The sequence below is a fragment of the Anguilla anguilla genome, chromosome 5 (assembly GCF_013347855.1).
Source record: "Anguilla anguilla isolate fAngAng1 chromosome 5, fAngAng1.pri, whole genome shotgun sequence".
NCBI classification, from domain to species: domain Eukaryota; kingdom Metazoa; phylum Chordata; class Actinopteri; order Anguilliformes; family Anguillidae; genus Anguilla; species Anguilla anguilla.
Window position 1 is genome coordinate 29,432,372 of NC_049205.1, and position 16,998 is coordinate 29,449,369.

General features: G+C 36.8%; 1 protein-coding gene across 1 annotated transcript in view; it reads left to right on the forward strand.

Moving 5' to 3' along the window:
• Positions 1-16,998, forward strand: part of LOC118228159 (leucine zipper protein 2-like) — a 151,791-nt gene that overhangs the window by 40,578 nt on the left and 94,215 nt on the right. Inside the window, exon 4 of the mRNA XM_035419495.1 lies at positions 12,758-12,820. Coding sequence (XP_035275386.1) covers positions 12,758-12,820 — 63 coding nt within the window. The remainder of the gene's footprint in view (positions 1-12,757; positions 12,821-16,998) is intronic.

Below are 16,998 nucleotides of genomic sequence, written 5' to 3' on the forward strand. Positions count from 1 at the left end.
TTGGTTAGCTGCTTCTGCAGACATCAAACCATGCTTGTCCTGGAGAATGTGCTGGCTTCAATTCAAAAAGTCTAATCATTGCAATACTACCATTTTTATCTTTAAGCTATCTGGGACAGGTATTTCAGCCTGAATTAATCAAATATCTTTGCCTGATCAAAATTTGCCTCTTAAAATTTAGTCCTAAAATGACATTCTTTTCTTCTTTGACTTACGTCTGACTTAAAGGATCGACAAAAGAAAACAATTCAAAGACCTGGGTAATAAATGATTAGGGGTGTATTTCCACTTATTATGCATGCCAAATTATATATTTTATCCTCAAGATTGTAGCACAAGATCATGAAGCATGATTTTGGGATTTGAGAGGTGAAATATCTTTGTACATCTGTGACCTCAGCCTATTGAAATATTTACTACATCAGTGGCAGGACTTGTCTACAGGAGTGAAATTAAATATGAAATGTTGCAATGGTGAATAGAAAACTTAATTAAGTTCCATAAAATGCATTTGTGACATCTCTGTTTCTGACAGTCTATGCCTCTAATGTCATTTTGGAGGTAAATCAAATGTTGTTTCTCTTTAGTAGTTATTTAATTACTTGCACATTACAGAATGAAATGATTGTATGCCATATCATTTCCCCACTGAAAATCAGATCAGACCAGGACAAACAGAAACCTCATCCTTGAAAACAAGTGACAGAAATGCCATACAAATCTGTACACAATTTCACTTAAGATCATTGTACCAAGTTAAATTAGTTGCACTTGCCATTTAATGCTTATTAAAATTTTACAGTTCACTGGTTACATGTAAATCACTCAGAAGGGTTTCCCATAAACATTACTGATGTGTGAATTAAAATTTTAGTTTTAAAGATTGGACTGTTGTTATGATTAATTGCATGAAGATGTGTGGAAAACTCAACAATTTGTGGTACCACATCTGTATCTAATTTGCTGTTAATTCTATATAACATTTGGCCGTAATATCAGCTGTTGTTGGGTTTATGGTCTGCTGGGCCATAAATAGCAGTTATTGAGATGGCTGTGGTTCACGTGGGGACATGTCGGATTTATACACAACTGTCACATTTGAAATGCAGAAAAAATTTATTGGATTAATCTGCTTGATAATGCAAAAATACAGTTCTGAATGAGGTATGGAACACACACTTCCAAAGACTGATCTTCCATACTGTTCTTGCTTAAAAAAAGAGTTCCCAACAGTCTAGCCATATGTATATTCATGGAATATCACCTATAACATAATGACAAAATACAGGAATCAGCTTGCTAACAGCTAAATCTAGCAATACTAGTGAGCATAACTAGCAAGCTAACTACATTATTTGTGTTGTTAATTAACTCAGATTTAATTTTATTTCTGGCTAGCTAAATACTTCCAAAAGAACTGCAGCAGGGGTCCTGTTGCTTAAAGAATAGTGATATCAGTAAAAATAAAAAAAGTCAAACTTGAATAGTTTTCACATTTTCCCAACCACTGTAGGTTTGGCTTCTAGAAATTTGTGAGAAGTAAAGTCAGTTAGTAAATGTGAATTTGCTCGTGTAACCAAGCTCTCAGGGTTCACCTAACTGCATATATTAATAAAAACAACAAACACACAGAGGCTTGAAATGCATGTGACCTACCAATTTTTCCTCCTTTATTCTTTTCTTGAAGACATAAAATCAGTAGTCCAGCAGTTAGCCCTACGACATCCCAGAGGGACATACAACACATACAATATACAACAGTAGTGGAACACAGAAACATATTACAGGAATACTGACTAACATTTAAGAAAATCTGTTACTAGCTAGCAAATAAGTCCAACACCTACAAATCTGTCTCTCTTCATTTGTCACATCAGAAATGAATTGTCGCAGGACCATGTTTCAATTTAGATTTATAATATTTATTTAATTAAAATTTAAATAGCACCAGGCATAGCAATAGCATTTCATACCTCGTGTTAAATAAGCATTAAGGTTATTGTGGAAGCCATTTCACTTAATGATTCAATCACCACTTCATCAAGTATATAAGAATAACATTACTATATATGCATCCGTTGACACATCACATTTCGGATTCAGTGCAGTGCATTCAACAACGTAAATATGTCAATAAAGAGCACTAAAATAGTGTGAGCTTGTCTGGTACTTTTTTGGATGTTTTAATACATTGATGGTTTATTGTTCTGTCTGTGGTGTGAACCTACTGTGCCAATATGCATTCATCAGCTGTTTGAGATCTTAGCAGGTTTTGGGTCCCAACCCTCAAACCATTGAGGTCAGATTGCAATGACTGCAAACTTCTAAAGTGAATGCTTCTCACATCTGTTCTGTGTACTTTACTTTCCTGCTTGGATAATTTAACGTTTACTGCATGCTTGATTAAAAAAAGTCATTTTTAGTGATCACTTTCTCAAGAGCACGATTTCCACTGAACAATGAATCAATGCGTTAAATCACAATTTCATCATGTCACCTGTCGCCACCCATTTTCCACTTATGATTTTTGATAGCAGTTTCCTCCTTCACAAATCAAATATATGCAAGGATATTCACTTGATCTGAAGGATTAATGATGTGCTGATTCACTGATCCATATAATGGATCTGCTGTTACAGGCTCCCTGAATTGCATGATCAAGATGACTTCAAGCTCATTGAATACACACAGGACTGCGATTAATTTGATTTGTGGTTGCTTTGACTTTAAAAAGTGAGGAAAGTTAAAAAGTTAGTATCAACACGATTACTGCATCTATGTGCAAATATGACTTTTTCCAGTGGTTATAGAAAAGACAGCCGGCTGAAGTTAGGATCAATTTAATGAATGAAGGTATTTAGTAGTTTGCCAGCACTATCTCTCTTGCAATATTCCTCTAGTTTTGCTGTCTTCTCTTGTTGAAAACGAATAATCAGAAGAGCGTTGTTAGTCATGGCAACTGACTTGTCTGCAAGTGAAGGGGGTTTGCCTCTGGTGAAACAAATATTTCTCAACCCTGCCATGAAATAACTGCTTGGTATTACACTGTGAAATGCTGTCTCAACCCCTTTTATTTTTATATCATCGAATAAAGGTCCTACTGCCTCTGTCATTTACTCTTTCACTTCTCCGTTGTCTACAGTGTCTGAACAGATTCTCAGAGCTCAAACTAAATTGATGCAGCAGTTCTTTTTGCTTACTATACATCACTCTGTCCTCAGGCTGTTCAATTGGCATTGGCCCAGGTACCTGCAGGTAACCTGTAAAATGGGTTTCTAAGGGTAGACTTCAAGAATTTTGTAAATTTAGAAAAAAGGCGCAGTTCAAAATTAATAAATATACACAACAATTTCATCATATTTTTTTTCAAATATATTTTAACTAAGGGCCATACTTATGGACAAATGCTTTTTGTCTCATTAGCGTCTATAAAAGCCCTGCTGAAATCCTTAGTAGGTGCCGCATAGGAGGTTTGTGCTGGTAAAATATAAGCGGCATCCCTAAAATGTGCATGTCTGGGTTAATGCAAATGTATTTTAGGACATTCTGATGTTGGACCATATAAATATGGAAGGAGAATGGCAATTTATGCATTTATGACCTGCTACAGCTGATTTCATGGCTGGTGGCCGTTGCGGCAAAGGTAATTGCATCTGTATTTTAACGTCTAAAGGAAATCAGGTATTTTTCTTTAAGAACAGGGCTCCTGAACCCATGCATATGGAAAATTAGAGACAGAAGCATGCAGAATTTTTATTCATGAGCATTAACTGAGTTTTTAACCTTAGTTTTTCCCGTGCCAAAGTAAAGGGATAGTTCAATTTAAAATAAAAGTAGCTCACCCAAATTGCTTAATTCTATAATAATTATCTACGGACAGTAATTTCCATAAACTTGCCCTTCTGCTTCTCCTGTAATACTGCAGCTAATAATGAATTTCTGGGTCCAATTCCACTATTAGCTGCACCATAGCAGGAGAAGCAGAAGGGCCAGTTTGTGGAAAGTACTACCCATGGACAACTATTGCAGAATTATGCAATTTGGGTGAACCATCCCTTTCATTAGATATCTTATTATATGCCATCTTTTCTTTGGTGCATTGTCTGATATCTTGCCAACATTTTTAAAAGTCAATTATAGATCTGTGATTATAGTGAGACTGCCCAGAGGCTGACTTGGCAGTCTACATTTCATTATTATTTCCAGCATTCTTTCATCCAATAATGTGGCAACAAAAGCAGTCCAGAAAGAGATCCAGTCCAACATTTAATGTGGCACATCACATTATATTACGATGGTGGACACACGTACACATTACATATTTACATAATATTCAGCTGAACAGCATTTCGATGATGGTATGGAAGGAAAAAGTGTAGCTGAGTTTTTTGTGATCAAATATTTTTCTTTATTTTTTTAAGAGTGAAAATTTAGTAGGGAGAAAAGGGAATTCAAAGACTTTTTTTGAATTATGTTTTTGGAATGTTCTCAGATGCCTGCACATACCTGAAAAGATTTTGCTCTTGAAAACAAACTATCTATCTATCTATTTTTCTTTCTCTGTCGTATTTTCAGATAATGTAAATGAATATGTTTGGATAGATCTGATAGATTCCATGTGTCAGTAGAGGGTTTGGATGGGTAGAGAGGTGGAAGGGAGATGGTGTTGAGGTGTAGAGTAGCTCTTCTTCAACCTTGTTCAGCTGGCATACCTCACCTGCACCCCACACTCAGTGTCAGACACATTTATAGCACATGTATTACAGTTGAGGCCAAAAGTTTACATACACCTAGGCTAAAGACATTCAAACTCAATTTTTCACAACTCCACACATTTCATATTACCATACATTTCCTATGTATGTTAAGTCAGTTAGGGAATCTACTTTATTTCCATAAGAGATCATTTGTAAATAATAGCTAATAGACAGATTTATTTCAGCTTGTATGTACTATGTCAGATTTTCAGTGGGTCAAAAGTTTACATACACTTTGTTAGTATTTGGTGGCATTGCCATTTAATTGCTTAAGTTGAATCAAATGCTTGGGGTAGCCTTCCACAAGCAATACTTTGCCGGGATTTTTGCCCATTCCTCCTGACATAACTGGTGTAACTCAGTCAGGTTTGTGGGCCTCCTTGCTTGGACACGTTTTTTTCAGTTCAGTCCACAAATTTTCTATGGTATTCAGCTCTTCGTAATGGCCACTCCAAGGGGGCAGGCAGGGGTAGGGGCTGGGTTGCAAATGTGTTCCCCCCAATGTCAAACTCACTCCTACGACCCTGGTTACAGTAATTCCACCTCTATAACAAACAACATGCTTTTTTTCTGTTATATGTTTACTGAATGGCATCTGAAGAGAGAACGAGAGGTTTGGTACCCAAAGAGGTCATGAACAGGGCTTCAGATTTGGAGATTGGGGATACTAGATGGTGTTGAAAACCATCTCCATCTAGTGTGCTTTTTGGCAGACCTTAGGCATTTTAAACGGTGTTTAATATGTATTAAAGAAATGAATTTCTCTCATCAATGTGTTTTACTTTTTAAGTTAGTTCAATGTTTAATGTTAGATGTGTTCAGATAATTCCTTTGGGGCTCCTTATAGTTAGGATGGAATTTATTCAATCGTTAGTACTGGGCTGTGTTAGCATGATGATGAGTGGTGTCTGTACTGTTATGTTCTTGATTATTCAACAGGTGAAGTCTTTGTTTCCACCCCTTTAGTCTTTCCTAATTAATTATTGGGTCTTGTTGAGCAGATGTTTTCTTTTGTCATGTCACATTTTTCTGTCATACAAAATCACAGGTAACTTTATATATAATATTTTTGAGGTTTTACCTATATTGTCACATTTAAAAAAAAAAAAAATAGTTAGGTAAAGATACAGTAGGTAACCTTATCATCAACCGTATTGTGAAAATATTTTGAAAAACGTAACAGCCATTGCCCCTACCCACAGAGAAAGGGACACACTCCCACCACCCCCCACAAAACCTCTCATTTTCTGGCTTCTCCGCACTCCACATGAAAGTGCATCAGCATTTCCACTTACACCTCATTGGCAAGCACGATTACAGGATTACAGACTTACAGACTGGCATTTTAGCTACACTGAAAATTTGATCTCCAAGAGTCCAGTTAAAACAATGAAATCTCTTTCATTGTTGCATAGCTTTCTGATAATGCAACAAAACATGTTCCATTTAGTCACCGAGCTTGGTCGCACTAGCTAGTGATGGTTCTAAGTTCAATAGCTAGTCTAAAGTTAGCTATCTATCTGATGGTTCACGGTAGCTATTGTTAGCTAGATATTTTTATACATGTAAATTGTTGAACAAGGCTACCCTCTATCCGAAACAGTTACCTGATGCACCTACTGTCTTTGATACTCTGCTGAACATTTTACAACATGGCCTTTCTGAGAGCAGACGACTTATTGGATCATTGTCTTGCTGTAGGATGATTCATCCTGGATGAACCACTGTCCAATGTGTTTGGAGGTATTTGCTTGAACTTGAGCAGATGGTTCTGTACACTTAAGAATAAATTATGCTACTGCTATCAGCAGTTACATTGTTAATGAAGACAAATGAGCCATTACCTGTAGCAACCATACATGCCCAAACTATAACACCCCCACCACCATGTTTCACAGGTGAGATGGGGTGCTTTGGATCCTGAGTTGGTACTTTAGGCTTCCACACTTTGCTCTTGCCCTCATTCTGATACAAGTGAATCTTGGTCTCATCTCTCAAGACTTTTTTCCAGAACAGTCTTTTAGGTACTGTAAACTGTAACCTGGCCATCCCATTTTTGTAGCTAACTAGTGGTTATCTTGCCTCCAGAGTAGTGTTTCTGATCTGTCAGACAGGTGTTTAGAGGTCTTCCTTGGCCTACCTGGCCCTTTGCAATTACTGAGCTCACTAGTATTTTTCTTTTTAACCTCTTAGTGCAAAGCCCTTAGTGGTCAGCACGCCGGCGTGCCGAGATTACTAAACTCAGACATTCGGTGCTACTGCAACCAAAGTATGAGTTAAAAACAGAAACACATTGTTTTAGTTTCATTAGCAGACGATACACGACAACTATGCCGAATACGGAGTTTCGCAGTGCCACCATCATCACTCTGGTTGTTCATTTAACACGCACCCCCTCCCTGCAGTCTCACCTAGAAAACACCCCCACCCTTGACATAATGGCATTCATAAAAATATTCTTTCACCACAAAAAATCGTATTCCGTCATAGCAACAAGATAAACCCGACAATAGCCCTAAGATATGCTACAGCAGTGAAAACGCTGCTCACTGAATAACAAAGTAAACGAGAAAAAGTTTTAAAAAATGATACCATGTCATTCTGCAGTCAATATCTGGGACTAAATATTGAATAAATATAGAACCTTTCCGTTGGTTTTACGCGTAGAGATGTCCCTTTTTTTTTTAGATTGAGTGGTCATACATTGTCTTGGACAATCCCTTTGTGAAATATACGCGCATTTGTGATGCCTGGGTACCTTCCAAAATAGCTGTGCGTAATACCACACCTGTTGTTTACGGCGTCGTCGCCCTTTTTAGTACAGTCTGGCTTGATTGACAATTCATTTATTCAGTAGGTGAGGGTATAAGCTTTCTAACGATGTATAACATGTCTAATTTTGCTTTTGGAATAGTGTTTTATAGGTCAGCGTAACCGGACATTTTCTTATCGCATTCAATTACGAATTCACGTGGTAGCAGTAAAACAAAGATGCTGCTAAGGAAACCTTGTCAACGATTTTTCGAAGTTTCTTGGAAAATACTATTATTATTGAGGACTTCTGAGCATAGCTAAGCCATATGTTTGCTGATAGACCTAGCTGACATAGTTTTCTGGTGTAAGACAGGAGCGGATAGAACTATATCATTTATTTCCTGTCTCTGTCTCCATCTACTGAAAACAGATAATATTTCATCATTGCTATGTAAGTATTACTGCTCAAAATACTTATATATACATTATTTTTTAAATTGAGTGTCTTTAAATAGGTTAGTGGTATTATATAATGTGGATATTTCCCACTGTAATGTAAGCGTTAGTTAGTAGTGTAATAGTTTTTGTGAAGCATGCAACAGTGATGACGTGAAACTTGGAGCATTGTCAACCCTACTAACAAAATGTGGTTGTGGCGACGTACTATTAACGTCCTCTATTGGTCTCATAACGTCCGCTTTACGTATCAAATTGCGTAGTATTAACGTAAAAACGTAAGACCAGCGCCACGTCGCAAAACAACGTTGTGGATACGTAACAATTACGTCCTTACAACTATACGTTTGACAATGAAATAATCACAACGTCGGGGTAAGGTTATTCTATGTCGCCAGGCAGTCATCCGTCGTAACGTTATAGATTTACGTCGCTGACACATTGTTTAAACTTCTTTATTACGTTATTTACCTTTCCACAATGTCGCTGATTGGTCACTTACTTACTAAACCCTGACCATACATTTAGATTTTATGTATTAACAAAAGGTATATCATGGTGTTGTAATGTTGATCTCCATTCTATCCTACCAATGAAATGCCATTGCTTCTGTAATTCATATCTTCAAAATTTATTTTCAAAGATACTCAGTGCAGCAATACAAAATGTACACATATCAAGCCCAAATAGGATAGAAAGCCTTTATTGTCATAGAATACCATTGAGATCAGGTTCAAGTTACATTTCTAGGTAGGCAATATGTGCTGAAGAAACCATAATTATGGTACAGATAATGAGACAAACATACAAAACTAGATACAAAAACAACATAAAAAGGGTGACTTTCACTAGTGTCCAATGTCCATAGCAGGTCCCCCAAAACATATGTGCTAGTATAATATACAGTACCTACGCATCACCAATCACTTCCACCACCATCATAAGCATCAACTGCAGCATACTGACAGAATATCATGACTACATCCTCCCTAGTATTTTTCTGATAAAATGATGGCATTACCATCATTACAATTTCTTGATATGTCAACAGAATGAAGTGCACTAAACTAAAGAACTAAATTAAAACACCCAAAACTGCTTGTCAATAAAATATACATTGTCTTGCATTGTTGTAGTTTCAGGACAGTAACCATATGCCAATGATTTCAACATTATAACAGTGTTGAGTATTTTTGTCTTTTTCAAGCGGTGAACTACATTTAAGTTAGGATCCCCCACATATTAAAGTAGGATGTCTGCAGGCATTAGCAAGTTAAATTTAAGGCTTTTTAAATTTTAAATGCTTCTTAGAATAACATTTAAGACAGTTTGCCACACAAGTAAGCACAGGCAAGTTGTACTCTTAGCTACTTGACATTTTTCCAATTATCTAAAACGACAACATTGACATTTGTCCAAATGTTTATTTTGGTCCAAGAAAAGGACACATTGCGGGCTTTTACCATTAAAATACAAACGCATTGTAACCACCAATAAATACACCATGATATATTCAACTGTCATGATGTATTAGACAATTTTATGAACAAAAATAAATTTAAGACAATTTAAGACTTTTTAAGGGCTTGCAATCACCCTTAAAGACATGTCACATTCATTTTTTCATGTTACTTAATTTTCAAAAATGCTTTCCATGTTAGCTATTTAATAAGGTTATAAGAGCTCAATAGAATCTTATTTTGTACTATACAGTTCCAAATCACACTGCCCAAATTCACAGGCCTCCCGTGCATTGTTCTACTTGGAATACAGTCACTCTTGTCTCAGGAGTGGGGAAGGCTGGACCTCGAGTTCTTCACTGGGGCAACAGTCATAAGGCCATGTGAGGGAGCTGAAAGGATATGAAATTGGACCAAGTAAGAAAAATGCATTGAGTAACACACGCAGCAGGCTAAAATCGTAATTGTGTTTTGACAATGACAAACAGTCAATGAGCAAAGAGCTGTTTCCATATAATATCCATAACTACCTTTATTCTGATCTTGTGCTCTAGTTTCCATTTGAGCTGTTGCGCCTCTCTGCAAAAAAAAATCAATTTAAGTCAGTATTTGGTGAAAATACAGAGAAATACTCTTGATTGATATTGATTACACAATGCACTGGCGCAAAGCCAATTTATTTATTTAATTTTTTTAAGGCCACGATTACACCAGGTATACAGTAATAATGCTAGAGGATTTGGGGGGGGGGAAAGTTGAGTTTTTGTATTTCTAATGGAAATAATGTTTAGCTAAATGCTTTCGAAAGAGCGCAAAAATAGCTTTCAAAAGAGGCGCCAACAATGCTAGCTTGAAAAGTCTTGCTAGCTCCAGTTTGTCAAACACCAAAAACCAAATGAACACCACACAACAATTTTTATGCATTTATGATGCATATTTTAACCAGCATGTTGATATCTCATTAGGACGTGGACAAGGTGAATTACGGCTTTCAAAAGAGCGCCACATACGTTAGCTTTCAAAAGAGGCGTCGGCAACAATGCTAGCTAAAAGGACATGAACAAAGGTGCTTTACGGACCGCCGTTTATACATGTTGAATTAGCTCAATTGTTAGCTAACTAAACAGGCCATCGCCGAGATCAGCTAGGTAATGTTAGCTGGTCTTACATTACATTTGCACTGGGCTATTAGCGTTAAATACACAAATTAGCAAATATGTTATCTAACAGAACACTAACTCAAATTAGTCCCAGAACAGACGCCAGGTCTGAACATCACCATTTCAACGGCTAACTTAAAGCATTAGCAACATTCAGCTAGAACTGCAAACATGCATGCTGAAAGTAGGACTCCAACATTACATTGCACATACTACTAACTGAAAAGGTCTGCAATGCATTCAGTTCTTCTTGTTAGCTTTTACGGCGGTTGGCATCCAGTATTGTTGCATTAATAAATTCAGTTAAAAATTGTAAGGCATAATGAAATGCTTACCTGCTCTTGAACGCCGTCAAACCCAGATTTTCCCAAGGAGAATTTGAAATCACAGCGAACTTCTACCAAGAGCACGTCACAGCAATATGCGCATGGGATTTTATATAACGTCGTCGTCTTCTTGTTTTACAGCGGGTGGTGTACAGCTTATTGGTGAATTACCGCCACCTTCTGCTCCGGAGTGTGTATCAGACAATAGATTTACACTCAAAAATCCCTTCACCCTAAACTATATTTTATCCTCCATGCTTCACACCTAGTCCTACTATAAAATCCCTATCCATGTCAGCCACCCTAGAACCCTATACCTGCTTATCCATCATATCATATATGTATATATAAATAAAAACAAATAAATAAATAAATAAATAATAATAATAATAAATCCTGCATTGGATATAACGTGTTAACGGTCCAAGTTTAAACGCATAGACAGATAGATATTTTAATGTAAGCCAATACGTCATTTACAAACGTTCTGACAACCTACCAGTAACGTTTCAAATGAAGTAATGATGAGGACTGTGATATAACATAATTGTTACGTTATTAAATTACATCGTATTTACGTAATTCTATAACGTTACTGCAACGTTGCAGAACAGTCTCCATGAGGACTGGTTATTTTGCGACCATAGAGCAATGTTGTCACAACGTAGTGTGTTTGTAGGGAAAACGTGGTGGACGGTTGAAAATTGTTTTCATGTCGCCGTCCCATCCCCATACAAGAAAACATACGAGAGTACGAAGTATAGAAATACATACAAGAGTTAATTGCACATTTAGGTACTGTACCGCATTGTGTGACAATATTTTTGCATTATTTTTGAACCTGATAGCAGTGTTCCATCTTAAAACTTCATAAGGGGCTCATTTATATGCTTTATAATGGACATAAAACATTTTATTTAATTTTGGAGAGATTTTGGATATGTTTCTGGACCCCTAGATATTTTAGACCACTGTACTGACTGAAAGCTTGTAATTCTGCCTTGAAAATGATGCAACAGTGATTTTCTTGAGTCAAAACAGTTGATTTGTAGTGAAATACGTGAATATGTTGTGATTCACAGCAATGCATAATTTAGACATTTTGGATAGATTTGGAGACGCTGGGTACACTGCTTAGTTTTTGCTTCATACATCTACAGTATATCTACATATCCACACTTAGATTTTATTTAGATTGTGGTCAAGAAGTTTTTGATCCAGAACATGTATAGTTTAACCTGCTGTATATATGCAATCTCTCAGTATTTCATTGCAAACTAAAAAAGTGCAAATTCATTTTAGATTTTTTTTGTCTAGACAATTGCATTTGTGGCACTTTATTTCTTCCAGAATTATGTATATAAACTAATCTGCGTTAGTATTCTAAATTGTACAAATGTCTTGCTTCATTTAAGCCATTTTTCAAGTCTCTGTGATGTTCACATCAGGAGTTATAAAGCTTTAAATAGGGTACCCCCTAAATGGGCAAGGATTGACAAGATTTGGCATGTGCGCTAAGGGGTTAATGATGTTCCAAACAGTTGATTTTCCTATGTCTCTGTCTGTTTTTCTTTTTTTTTTCTCCTTAGCCTCATGCAATGGATTACTTGACTTTCATTGGCACAGCTCTGGTTCTCATATTGACAATGCCATTTTAATTTAATTTTGTGTAGCCATAAGTTCTAAAACAAAATCTATTTTCTGTGCTTTATCCAAAACATAAAATTGGTTAAACCAATGCATATTTTTTCTCTTGTTGTCATTTACTGGAAGATATTTCAGATGAAAATCATAGAGAATAAATTTGGGAAATCAGTCCTAATGACTCTCTTTCATCTTGTCAGATCAATTTCTTGAAGACAGAAATGGAGAGGAAGAGCAAAATCATCAAAGACTTGCAGCAGGAGGTGAGTCCAGCCACTCATTGCCATCTTTACCCAAGCTTCAACCCCAGACATGGAAACACTCCCCTACAGCCATCTCACTGCAAAATACTGGTCCATTCTTTCTTTCATCAGGCTTTCTCAAACACATATAAGACAGTTCTATCCCTTCACTAGTCTCAGTGCTTGATTGCAAGTGGCTGGAAAGGTAAGTTTCATTAATGCTGTATCATCCAATAACAATGGAATTAGGGTTGAGCCGAATACTTGGATGAAACAAGTATCCAGTAAGGATAATGTACTTTTTACAAGCACGAGTACCATTCGAGTAAAATGTGTCAATATTTGTACTCGTGATAGGCCAGCCACACACAGAGCTCCTCCTCTACACAGAGCCTATACAACGTTCACTGCTGCTGCGCCACACAACACAATCTTGCCATTGTCACAGCGATCCATTATCTATTGTCATATATTCTCAATAAAATAAAGTTAGCAATTCTCAGATTCGGATCAACACATTATTCTCACCATAGCTAAACACACATTTACTGGACATTCACACGTAAGCATATATTACTGATTACAAACGGACATTTCTAGCTTCTAGCTTGCTACAGTGGGGCTAACTAGTCGGTTAGCTAACGACTACATGATATAAACATGTACTTGTATTTCCTAACATTTAGCGATCTCATACACACACTCTACTAGCATCATTGGTATCCTAGTATTCTTATACATCCACTGTACTAATGCAATATCACTTTTTTGTGCAAATTTAGACGTCATTGCTCACCTGAAATCACAAGACATACAGCACATCATGGTTAGCCAACTGTAACCTGGCGCGCTCTGTCTACTACTGTCTTCACACCGTCAGTTAATTTAAAAAACGAATAAACCAAAGTAACGATAACAGCATATTTTCTGCTAACATAGATTGAATGCATATGTGATGAATGCGATGATAAGAAAATTTCCGGTTACGCTGACCTATAAAACGCTATTCCAAAAGCAAAATTAGACATGTTATACATCGTTAGAAAGCTTATACTCTCACCTACTGAATAAATGAATTGTCAATCAAGCAGGACTGTACTAAAAAGGGCGACAACGACGTAAACGACACGTGTGGTATTACGCACAGCTATATTGGAAGGTACCCAGGCATCACAAATGCGCATATATTTCCCAAACGGATTGTCCAAGACAATATATGACCACTTAGTCTCAAAAGGTAAAACCAACGTTAAGGTTGTGTATGTATTCAATATTTAGTCCCAGATATTGACTGTAGAATGACATGGTATCATTTTTTAAAACTTTGTCTCGTTTATTTCGTTATTTAGTGAGCAGCGTTTTCACTGCTGTATTGACATATCTTAGGGCTATTGTCAGGTTTATCTTGTTGCTATGACGGAATACGATTTTTGAGTGGTGAAAGAATATTTTTATGAATGCCCAGATAGACAATATTGTCCATTATGTCATGGGTGGGGGGGTGTAGTTTCAGATGAGACTGCAGGGAGGGGGTGCGTGTTAAATGAACGACCAGAGCGACAATGGTGGCATGGCGAAATTCCGTATTCGGCATAGTTGTCATGTATCGTCTACTAATGAAACTAAAATAAAGCCTTTCTGTTTTTAACTCATACTTTGGTTGCAGTAGCACTGAATGTCTGAGTTCAGTAATCTCGCTGGCGTGCAAACCACTAGGGGCTTTGCTAAGACGTTAAAATACCAACCTCCGGTTATGCCCCATCCACGTCCGGTTTAAGCCCCGCCCATTCCGAGTACAGATACGGATACAGATAATTTTGTTGGTTGAACAGATACAGATAATGGTGTACTCGCTCATCCCTGAGTGGAATATCTCTCAGTAGCCTAAAATATTACAGACCTCAGAATGGGTTGATAGCCTATGCTATTCATAATAATAGTAAATAAATAGATAAATGAACTAATAATAATAATAACAATGCTATTATATTGTTATTTTTATTAAACTCTACAAACAGGGATAAGAGGTCTTGTCTGGCTTCTTAAATATGTTGAGAGTTCCTTTAAAGCTATTTCTAAAATACTGTAGATCTCATTATTCATGGGAGTAACTTCATAGGAGTAAATTATTCCTAGGAGTAAATTTAAAGGTCATTTTCAGTTTTTCAGATTGGTGTCAGCCAATCTCATTAGTTGAACCCAGTTTTAGTCAGTGTTACAGTATGCTGCAGTTCAATGACAAAACTAGCTTGAATTCTCACTTCTAGTAGGAGCTCTACTTCCATGAGATCCCACTTCATCAGTACCATTGCTTCTCTCACAAGTTATATCCTTGGAAGCTGGGCAAGAACTTTTCACATCAGAGTCTGAACCTTGTTAACCTCAGAATACCATAAGGTTATGGGCCTTGCATGTAAGAGTTGCAGTCTCATTGCAGTCAATATCAGATCAAACGTATTCAAAACAATGCAAAACAATATGCTCAAATAAAACATTCTAAACAGAACTAATTGACAGATAACTACTGATAACTACACTTTTAAAAGCTTCCTGCTGCAGGTAGTCTCTATGGGTCTTTGTAAGTTTTTGTGGGTGTCAGGTCAAGGAATGGATATAGTTGCTTATATTTTAATTATTATGCCAATAAACCTGATGGTACACTCTCAGAAATAAAGGTACATTGGAGTTACATTTGGAAACAAATTTCCCAAATGTACCCTGAAAGAACAATAATGATCTACTATGGATAGTAGTAAGTACATTTCACAAGCAAAAAATGTACAAATTATTTATGCAGTGCTGGCTAGGGATACAATTTTATGTGACAACCGGTTGTGCCTTTTAGGCATTTTTTCATGCCTTATTTTCTGAGAGTGTATGCAACGGCTGTCACTGAGGCAGCAATCTTGCTCATTTGTTCAGCAGTGAAGGACCAGGGACACAAGGAGCTCTGCTTTTCCCTTTTCATTTTGAGGACAGGATTGATGACAGGATATACACACAACATAGTATGGAATTATCATAAAATTTGGAAACGGACCATCTCTTTCAGATCGTAATGGTGTCTGCCTAGAAAGTTGCCAGGCAACAAGCAATTTCTGCGCATCCATATTCAGTAGAAAACGGTGATTGTATTGTTTTTTTTTTTTTACTACAACATTGTGATACCTTTTCCTGTTTTTAGTATAGGGAACTGCACTTATATAAGTATAAACAATTAACCTTTTAACAAGAAATATGTTTGATTCTAAAGAAACATTCTAGCCTGCATCTAGCATTTTAGACTCTAGAATTTAGGTTGACTATGCACGCACGTTGCATGGCTTAGTTAACTAGCTAGATTTAGATAACATCATAAAATTAAACAAACAACATCAGCATACCTGAAGACAGGACGTACACGCAACATAGTATATGATCATCATAAATTTAGGTAACAGTCAGTCTGTGCAAATCATAATCAAAACAAAATAAAACTATTTTAATTTTCAGTTTCTTGTGACCTCATGATGTTAACACACAAGAAAGTCCAGAGCCGACACCATCAGATGTTCGTAGTTTAAAGTTACAATCTCGAAGATTTCCGTTTCGTTCTCTTTGGCGGTACCAATGGAAGCAGTAATTGCAGGTGTGTTTTTGGACCTCACTTTCCATAGATCCAACCAGATCCAACCAGTGTCGCCTGTGTGATGTCAGTCAGTTGGCACCTGGGCCACGTCAACTATATCACTTACTATTTACTGAATAAAAAATGGTTGTTATAAAAGTAACGTTATGTACATACTCATTCGTTGTCTAACATTAGGCTAACTTAAGCTGTCTTTACACTGCCGAGCCGGGTTAAAATGCTGTAGCAGACCTGGGGTAGAATTAGTGATGATCAATTTCCACAAACATTCTTTATCCACCTTTTGCCCGGTATGAACATCTTTACACTGCAGAGAAGAATTTGCGGGATTCGCTGTGGCTCGTGCAATTATGTATCTCGTGCACAATGAACAGTCTTTTTTGTGAATGATTGTTGTGTGATATTTTTGAAACAACTGCCTTGCAAAATGTTACCCCTGGTGTTTCTGGTTTTGCTAGCTAAACTGTCCAAGAATAAAGCTGAGGTGAGTGTTAAATTAGCAATCAGAACAAGAAGAATAAAACAAAAACAAAGGAGATTTCATCAAAAAAGGGCATCAAGGCTGAAGGAA